At 42.1% G+C, this 10,376-nt stretch overlaps 1 protein-coding gene across 1 annotated transcript in view; it reads left to right on the top strand.

The window, feature by feature from the left end:
• Positions 1 to 8,639, top strand: part of YWHAG (tyrosine 3-monooxygenase/tryptophan 5-monooxygenase activation protein, gamma) — a 21,548-nt gene extending 12,909 nt beyond the window's left edge. Inside the window, exon 2 of the mRNA XM_006773386.2 lies at positions 6,255 to 8,639. Within this exon, the coding sequence (XP_006773449.1) occupies positions 6,255 to 6,911 (657 nt within the window). The 3' untranslated portion in view covers positions 6,912 to 8,639. The remainder of the gene's footprint in view (positions 1 to 6,254) is intronic.
• The last annotated feature ends 1,737 nt before the right edge of the window (positions 8,640 to 10,376 follow it).

Here is a 10,376-nt window from a genome sequence, read left to right as displayed (position 1 = left end):
ATGGCAATGGCCGGAGGCTAAGAATAGTGTCTCCAAAGCCTAGAATATATAAAGAACTGGGTGTGAGATGACAAGCCTCCTTATTCAGGAGAAGGGGCGTTTCTATAAGGGGATGTGGTAGGGGATCATGGAGCAGAAAGCACCTCTGTCCTGGTTTCCTTCTGCTTTGAAGTCCAGTATACCAAACCCAATTTCCCACTCTGTGGTCTGTAGCACTTAGGTCATGTCTGGTAGAGGTACTGGTGTTCCTCTAGCATTATAATGGAGAATTAGTAATGCATAGTAAGAGGTTAACATAAAAACTGATCAGTTTAGTAAATATTTGTATATTACTAGCTGGATATTGTGAAAATTAGCAAAGCATGATTCATTTAAAGGATGAGTTACAATAAACTAATAAAAATGATTTGGTTTACATTTTGACTTAATTATTTTTGAGAGATACTGTTTAAAAATTTTTTAAATATGTTTTTATTGATTTCAGGGAGAGGAAGGGAGAGGAAGAGAAGGATAGACACAACATCAGTGATGAGAGAGAATCATTGATTGGCTGCCTCCTGCATGCCCCCTACTGGGAATCATCGCCTGCAACTTGGGCATGTGCCCTGACCGGGAATCGAACCGTGACTTCCTGGTTCATGGGTCTGCACTCAACCACTGAGCCACACCAGCTGGGCCTGAGAGATGCTATTTAAATGACACAACAAGTTTCAATAAGCTTAGCCCTTCCTCACCCCACCCCCTTTATAAAGGTGTAAATGATTCATTCATAGAAAACAAGTCTCTTGGCATCCCAGCAGAACCCCCTCCCCTCCATAGTTTAACAGATCTTTTGGATTATATCCATCCTACCCTTCACATCTGTAAGTAATAAGTTGTTGTATAAATGCTATGGTTGAGCTACACAGGAAACAGTGAGGCCTCTAGAGAGTGGCCAGTTTTAACGGGGTGGAAGGAGAGAGGGGGAAGATTTCATACGGGACATTAGTATAAACTTGGTTCTTAATAATTGTGTAAGTATTTTCCAGACAGGAACACTGGAAAATAGTCTCGGCGGGGCAGAAGTATGAAGTGTTTTGCAATTAATGTTACAGCTGGAGCACAGGCACATGAGAGGGTCAGGCAAGGGAACCGCCTAATCTGCTGTAAAACTTAGGAAATAGTGAATGATCTGAGTTTCTTGATGTTGTGATTGACTTAGTATACACCAGTTTAGATATGATTGTTAACTAGACAAATAAAAATGTAACCTCATGCCCTAGCCAGTTTGGCTCAGTGGATAGAGTGTCAGTCAGCCTGTGGACTGAAAGGTCCTGGGTTTGATTTCCAGTCAAGGGCACATGCCCAGGTTGTGGGCTCAATCCCCAGTGTGGGGCATGCAGCGGGCAGCCAATCAATGATTCTCTCTTATCATTGATGTTTCCATCTCTCTCCTCCTCTCCCTTCCTTTCTGAAATCAGTAAAAATATATATATTTTTAAAAATGTAACCTCAGAATAGGAATAAAAAGTAAGACTTCTACCCCTGTAAAATTTTGTTTCATATGGTTGTCAGACACTTGATACTCTATATGGATGGCTCTGATGTCACAGAAATCAAATTATATAAATTAAATGTAGTGTTAGTGATTTGATTTAATTTCTTTATTATATTAGTTTCAAGTGTACAACATAATGGTTAGACATTTATGTAACATGAAATTATCCAAAGTTAATAAATCTAGTACCCACCTGACACCGTACATAGTTACTATAATATTATTGACTATATTACCTATACTGTACTTTACATCTTCATGAGTATTTTGTAACTACCAATTGGTGCATCTTAATCCCATCATCTTTTTCAGCCAGCCCTTTAATCCCCCTTCCATCAGACAACTATGTACTGTAGTTATTTCCACTTTATTATTCATAATTTTGTTCTCTTTTAAGTCTTAAACATTTCTTGTAAGACTGTTTTGGTGGTGATGAACTCCTTCAGCTTTTTCTTGTCTGAGAAGCTCTTTATCTCTCCTTTGATTCTAAATGATAGCCTTGCTAGGTAGAGTAATCTTGGTTGTAGGTCGTTGGTTGCCATTACTTTGAATATTTCTGGCCAATCCTGAAACTTTGGTCTACAAAGTTTCTGTTGAGAAATTAGCTGACCATCTTATGGGAGCTCCTTTGCACATAACTATCTGCTTTTCTTCTGGTACTTGTAAGACTTTCTTGTTGTCTTTGACCTTTATTTTAATTATGATGTGTCTTGGTGTGGGCTTCTTTGGGTTCATCTTGTTTAGGACTCTCTACTTTCTGGTCTCTGTACTTTACCAGGTTAGGGAAGATTATTTCTGCAAATAGGTTTATAATCCCTTGCTTTCTCTTCTCCTTCTGGTACCTGATTAATGTGAATTTTGTTACTTTTTCTTTTAATATATTTTTATTGATTTCCGAGAGGAAGGGGAAGGAGAAAGATAGAAACATCTGTGATGAGAGAGAATCGTTGACCAGCTGCCTCCTGCATTCCCTGCACTGGGGATTGAGCCCACAACCTGGGCATGTGCCGGTGACTGGAATCGAGCCCAGGACCCCTTCAGTCCACAGGCCGACCCTCTATCCACTGAGCCAAACCAGCTAGGGCAGATTTTGTTACTCTTGATATTGTTCCATAGGCCCCTTAAACTAGCCTCATTTTTTTAAAAAATTTCTGACTGCTTTTTTTAAATGGTTTTTATCTCTTTGTGTAAGTTTTCATGGAGTTTATTCTCTTAAGTTCCTTGAGCATCCTTATAACCAATGTTTGAACTCTATCTGGTAGATTGCTTGCCTCCATTTTGTTTAGTTATTTTTCTGGTGTTTTGTTTTGTTCTTTCAAAGTATTAGGTAGATCTGCTACATCTCCTAGTCTTGGTGGGGTGGCCTTATGTAGTAAGTGTCCTGTGAGACCCAGTCTCCCTGTTAACCTGAGCTGGGTGCTCCAGGGGTATCCCTTATGTAGGTTGTGTGTATCCTCCTATTGTAGTTGAGCCTTGATTGCAATTGGCAGGTTGGTGGGATTGACCCTCAGGCTAACTGGCTGTGAGGACTGGCCATGACTACAACAAACAAGCTGTTTTATAAAAACTGACCCTATAGAGTGGATTTCGCCTTGGCAGGGCTCTGGTGCCTGCCAAGTTCACCCTTCGGGTGTGTCATTTATGGAGCTAATTGGGTGGTTCTCTGGTATGGTCTGAAGCCAGCCAGGCATGTTGGTTCTGGGGGTGTCTCTGGTATAGGCCAAATTCAGCTACTGCCTATGCCTGGCCTAGAGCCACCTGATAGGCGCTACAGAATAATCTGTGGTTGGTAGCTTGGAGGTACCTGGAAGAGAGGCTATGCTATGAACCAAGGCCAGCTGCCACTAGAGCCAGGTGCCACTCAGCAGGAGATACAGGGCATGCTGAGGCCAACTACTGCTTGTTTGAGGTTTATAGACCTTTGAGAGGTGTTTTTTTAAAAATCCTCACCCAAGAAGAGAGGAAGGGCTGGGGCGGGGGGGATGGTACGGAGAGAAAGAGAGATGCATCGATGTGAGAAACATTGATTGTTTGCCTTCTGCACGTGCCCCAACCAGGGATTGAACCTGCAACCCAGACATGTGCCCTGACTGGGCATCGAACTGGCATGCTTTGGTGCACAGAATGATGTTCAACTAACTGGCCACTCCAGCTGGGTGACCTTTGAGGGATTTTAGGACAGTCCAAAGCTTGAGCCAGGTCCAGTAGGAACAGTCTGTGAAAGAGGTTCAGGCTAGTGTATGAGGTCTCAAATAATCATCAGGGTGAGGCCAGCAAGTGATATTAGCTAGTTGGATGGAGACAGATTAGGTGCCCACCTGGGAGGGTTCAGCAAAAGAACAGTGGCACCTGCCAGCATTTTGTCCAGGCCAGAGCTGCTCCTCCATCCCATACCCTAAAGCCAGACAATTCAGTTCCTTTCCATATGTCCTGGCGCTTTTGAGCTGCTGCCCCAGTACTGGAGCTCAGAGCGAGGGAGTGTGTTAGCGAATAAGTCTATGCCAGACCTTTTAAGAGGAACATCTGGAACTCCAGTAGCCCTTCATCTCACCTCAACTAAATCCCCACTGATTTTTACAGCCACAGATTATGGGGCTGGGACCCCTTGCTTCTCAGGGAGACCTCTGCAGTCAAGATATCCCTCTGGTCCTAAATGGTTTGGCTCAGTGGATAGAGCGTCAGCCTGTGGACTGAAGGGTCCCAGGTTCGATTCTGGTCAAGGGCATGTACCTTGGTTGCAGGCACATCCCCAGTTGGAGGTGTGCAGGAGGCAGCTGATTGATGTTTCTCTATTTATTTATATATATTTTTAGAGAGAGTGTGGAAGAAACAGATAGAGAAACATCGATGTGAGAGAGACACATCTATTGGTTGCCTTTCTGCGTGTGCCCTGAAGAGGTTGAGCCTGTAACTGAAGTATGTGCCTTTGATCAGAATTAAACCCAGGATCATTTAGTCCATGGGCCGACTCTCTATGCACTGAGCCTAACCGGCTAGGGCTCCCTCTGGATTCTTAATATATGTTGTAATTTTGCCACAATTTAGGTTGTAATTTTGATGTGGTCATGGGAGGAGGTGATCACCACATTCATTTACTCTGCCATCCTGACCAGAGTTCTCAATGTGCTATTGCTTTAGTTTTCTCAAGGCAATTAGTCTTTGGGATGATGAAGACCTTTTAGAAAGGAACATATTGAAAAAAGCATTAATTCCTATTGGCCACCTCAGTTCAAAAGTACTTTGTTCACCTCTCCACTCTTCTGTATTGCTAATTGTATTCAGTCAAACACTATAACAAGTATGTGTTCCCCAAGTTTCTAAAATCTCAGTCCCATGTCCCCAGTTTTGACTAACTTTCTGAGGTTTATAATTCATGATCTTAACACAAGAGCAGAAAAGCCTCTTTCTTTCTCAAAAGTCTGCTTGAAATTGACTCTATATTCTCAACCAATACTCAAAATATTCTCACCCAGAAGTTTAGCGGACACGGCAATATTAGAAAGAAGCTGTTATTCTGTTCTTAAGAGAACAGAATCCTAATTTATAAAAACCCAGGGTCCATAACATCCAAAATGACCAAAGGCTCTACCGACTGGAAGTTAGTGCTGCAGAGGGGACTGCGGATCAGGCCCGCCTCTCTGATCAGGCCCGTTGATAGGCCGGAGATACTGACTGGCATAGAAACCAACTAATCAGAACCAAATCTGGGTGAAGTGTGAGGAGCCAATGGCTGCATAGGAGGCGGAGCTTTTGACACTGACTGGCATAGAAACCGACCAATCAGAACCTAATCTGGGTGAACTGCAGTGGGGGCTGAGGAGGGGTTTTAAGGGCAACAGCTGTTTGGTGTAAGGTGTAAGAAAGCGGTTCAATTTTTTTATTGACCAGTTTGGCAGTATAGTGCATATGGCTGGCTATCAGTCCAGATAAAGAGATTATATATTTTTGTCTGCCAAGAGCATTGCCTGACAAAAAAGCCCTCCCACCCCCATTTAAGCAGTCCTATCCTATATAATCTGTACTAAAAGCGGTAATATGCTAATTAGACCAGGTCCACCAGCCATCTTCCGGACAAAGCCATGGTGGTGGGTCCAAGGCAGAGGCCGTTAGGAGCCAGTGGTCCCAGATTGCAAGAGGGCTGTCCAACCGCTGGTTTAGGCCCGACCCCACAGGGATCGGGCCTAAACCGGTGGTCAGACATCCCCCAAGGGGTCCCCTATTGGAGAGGGTGCAGACTGGGCTGAGGGAAACCCTTCCCCCACCCCCCACCCCCCTTCTGTGCACAAATTTCGTGCACCGGGCCACTAGTGGTATATAAGAGGTATATAAGCCACCTATACTAGAATTCCCTATGATTGGTGTGTATGTAATGTTACATGAAAGAACTGTTGACCTTTTGCAATTTAGATAAAAATTTGATTTGTCATCTAATAGCTAGACTTGACAGTTCTTCATGGAACAGCTATGTGATAAGTATGTGTCCTTTTATAGGTGTGGAGCAGAGATTCAGGCACCATTGACCCAGTTGCAATTTTTTTTTTTTTTACTATTGCTCTTTCCACCTCCATCTCCCTTCCATATACCCATACAGCTTGATAACTTCTCTATTAATCATTTTAATCATCTGATGGATGTTTATGTTTTAGCTGTATATGGTTATGATTAACCCAACTGACATCTGTACCATAACAACTCTTTATTCTTTTCCTCTTAATAGGTGACAGAGCTGAATGAGCCACTATCCAATGAAGAAAGAAATCTTCTTTCTGTGGCCTACAAGAATGTAGTTGGGGCACGCCGTTCTTCCTGGAGGGTCATTAGTAGCATTGAGCAGAAGACTTCTGCAGATGGTAATGAGAAGAAGATAGAGATGGTCCGTGCTTATCGTGAAAAAATAGAGAAGGAGTTGGAAGCAGTATGTCAGGATGTGCTGAGCCTGCTAGATAACTACCTGATCAAGAATTGCAGTGAGACCCAATACGAGAGCAAAGTGTTTTACCTGAAGATGAAAGGGGACTATTACCGCTACTTGGCTGAAGTAGCCACTGGAGAGAAAAGGGCAACTGTTGTGGAATCATCTGAGAAGGCCTATAGCGAAGCCCATGAGATCAGCAAGGAGCACATGCAGCCTACTCACCCCATTAGATTAGGCCTGGCTCTTAACTACTCCGTTTTCTACTATGAGATCCAGAATGCCCCAGAGCAAGCATGCCACTTGGCCAAGACCGCCTTCGACGATGCCATTGCTGAGCTCGACACTCTCAATGAGGACTCCTACAAGGACTCCACTCTCATCATGCAGCTCCTTCGTGACAACCTAACGCTCTGGACAAGCGATCAGCAAGACGACGATGGTGGAGAAGGCAACAATTAAGGCCCCTCAGGTGGACTGGCAGCGCACGCTGATGCTACTACTGCAGTCTTTATTTTTTTCCCATGAGTTTGGGGGTCGGGTGGGGGAGGGAAAGGGAGGGGTGACCTTCCTAGGGAGAAACCCACGACCTGTCCTGTCTTTGATCGCCTCTTTGACATTTTTGCCAAAATACCACTAGTGGAAAGTCAGGCTAGCTGTGCTGGTATTGGAATAGCAGCCTCACACCGGCATATGGACTGTTCTGTAGATTAATGCAAGTGGAGCTGTCTATCTTTAATTTAACTTATTGCTAGATAATAGGATTTTAAAATGAAAAGAAAACTTCAGTGGAATGGCCCTCATTCAGTAAGTTCTGTGGTTCCAGTAAGGATTTTTATGTACATATGCTCTTGTCTTAAGTTTTGGGTACTTTCTATCTCATCTGTATTAGCTGTGCATTTTTTTCAGGGTGTACTCTACCAGACATGGAATAGTTTAAATCCCAAACTGACAGACTTGGAACATAAGGTATATTTATCCTTATGGTTTTTAGGCCTTGCTAGTTTTCTGAAGTCTCTGATTAGATGACAGTATTAACACTAAATTGCAGTTTACAGTATTTCTACATTACAGCCATATGTAACATCAAGCCATTGACTGTGTATTTTTCTTTGCTAGTTATTTTGGCTTTACATCCTTATTCAGCCATATCCAGGTTGGTTATCTCCTAGGCCAAAGGCTTGCCTGAGAAGCATCAAAGCTACTTTAGGTATTGGTTAATAGGTGCTTGGCAGGTGGCTGTGGGATTTTTTTCTTTCTTTCCTCTTAAGTCCACCACAAAAGTTATTAATCACTTTAATAGAAACATTAAACACCACAAAAAATAGAGAAAATTCAGGTCTGTATGTCATTTATTGCATTGATATTTCAGAGAAATCCTGATTTGTGAACTGCCACAGCTCCTTCCTCAGGGATTACGCTCCCATTTTGCTCTTCACTTGAGTCTTCCCCACTGTACCTTATGCTGCCACTCAGTTGGGTTGAAAAGGTGTGGGTTGTAGAAGCTGGGTGGCCATTTTGAGAAAGTTTGTGGTGCAGTGTGTGAAAATTCAGGTGCTAGACGCTTACTGGTAGGAAAATCCAAAAGGAAGAGCTCTGTTAGTAAACACTCCGTCCGGTTCTGGGAGCCTTGTGTGTCAGGTTTTCCTCCCTGAAAACACTTTTCCCCCAATCAGTTGTTACAGGAACACAAACTAAAATCATTATCAGATAATAAATACTAAACTCCTATTTGACCAAAACTTTCTCTATATATTTTTTTCTCCTTAACAAAAACATGGACATCAGATTCATTTCTTGTGTAATCAGTGCATGTTTCAAAATTGAAGGAAACCACATTGCTATCCTCACAAATTTGTTTTCATTTAGCCTTAGGTCCTCCATTCTCATTTTGGATAAACCTGTCTGAAAACATGATCTGTTGCATGTGTATTCAGCCTTTTTTATAAAATCAGTAACTGAATTCCCAAGATAGGTCATGACACCAGACTTGTTCCTTTGTTTTATTTAGGCAAGGAGAGGTATCTGTAATGATTGAGGAAAACTGACACTTGCTTTTGCTAATACCAAAATTGAGCTTACAATTATGAAATGAATACCTTTAACAGAATCCAGGTGACAGTGAAGATTGAATGGTGATGATACTCTGTAACATTGCACAGTTTATCCAGCATGACTTTCCTTAGAAGGTTCCCTTCCTATGCTAGAGTGAAAGTCCCAATTAACTGAATCCTACCAGAAGCTCTGTAAAAGCTCGGTTTCTTTTCTTTTCTTTATTGTTAAAGAAATGCACTTGCCTATGATATTGTCTCTCCAGTGAAATGATTATTCCTCCATTACTCTATTGATACAATATTGTGCATGCTAGTGTTGTATTTCTATAAAGTAGCTTGAAATTTATTAACTTATACTGTAGGTGTTATGTATTCCTATGACAAAAATTAAGTCTTCAAATTTTTTAAAGTTTTTTTAATTTAAGTTTTCCTTTTGGGGGTAAAGTTTGCTCTACCAAATAGTGATTGTAACAAATTGATCTGTTTTGGATGTTGCTATAGTGACATGCAGTTATATATTTTGTTTTTTTTGGGGTGGGGGCGGGGCAAAAGAAACACCAGTGTTAGCTTAATCTTAATGTCTGGTGTTTGTCATGGTGAAATTATAACTATTACAGTCTAGGAGAACAAGCTTGAAATTTGTTAGCTTATATTGTAATTGTTATGTATTCCTATGACAAAAAATTAACTCTTCAAATTTTTTAAAGTTTTTTTTAATTTAAGTTTTCCTTTTGGGGGTAAAGTTTGCTCTACCAAATAGTGATTGTAACAAATTGATCTGTTTTGGATGTTGCTATAGTGACATGCAGTTATATATTTTGTTTTTTTTGGGGTGGGGGCGGGGCAAAAGAAACACCAGTGTTAGCTTAATCTTAATGTCTGGTGTTTGTCATGGTGAAATTATAACTATTACAGTCTAGGAGAACAATGAATATGTTCTCTGAATGAGCCTTTGTGCTTTTTGTCATGTTATGCAGTGAACTATTTTTAAGGTCTAATCAGTGATTATTTTTCCAACTCCGTGTTTCTCTAAGGAATTATTTCACACACGGACCATTCTTAGCAGTTTTCCTCAGTGATGGAATATCATGAATGTGAGTCATTATGTAGCTGTCGTACATTGAGCAAATAAACTTACAGATCTGACATCAGTGCCACATAGTTTTAAATTATTTAATGAGTTTAAATTTTCCTTTGCTTTTCAAGGTTTGATTGGAGTTGGTATCCTCTCTCCCCCCACTCAAAGAATGAGGTTGGATTCTGGGGAAAAGCGCTTACCGGGAATCAGACCTGGGTTTACTGACCTTGAAAAACCATTGCACCTTTTGGACCTTCATTTGCTTCTCCTACAAAAAGAGTGCTTTCAACTAGATCTTTGAAGATGGCATACAATTTGTGAGAAGTGCAAAGACCTTAGTTCGAATCACGGCTCCTCTTGATGTTAGGGCAAATGACTAAACTTCTAAGCCTTGGGTGGTGGGGGTTAGGGGTGGGTGTACGTCTAAAACTGGGTAATGTGCCTGGTTCAGTATCTTTCAGTTAGGTGCCCAGTACTGTTGGAGCTCTCATTATGTGTTTGATGAGGTGGTTCTTTGTACTTACAAATGTTTATAAATATACTAGAGGCCCGATGCACAAAAATTTTTGCACTCGGGTGGGAGGGGGGTCCCTCAGCCCGGCCTGTGCCCTCTCGCAGTCTGGGACCCCTCGGGAGATAACGACCTGCTGGCTTAGGCCTGCTCCCGGTGGCAGAGGGCAGGCCCAATCCCTAGGTGCAGCCCCTGGTTGGGTTCAGAGCAGGGCTGATTGGGGAGTTGGGGCGCTGCCCCGCCTGTAATGCACAGAACAGAGCGGATTGGGAGGTTGCCATTCC

The sequence above is a fragment of the Myotis davidii genome, unplaced genomic scaffold, assembly GCF_000327345.1.
Source record: "Myotis davidii unplaced genomic scaffold, ASM32734v1 scaffold726, whole genome shotgun sequence".
Taxonomy (NCBI): Eukaryota; Metazoa; Chordata; class Mammalia; order Chiroptera; family Vespertilionidae; genus Myotis; species Myotis davidii.
This window is presented reverse-complemented; position numbering and strand designations above follow the sequence as displayed.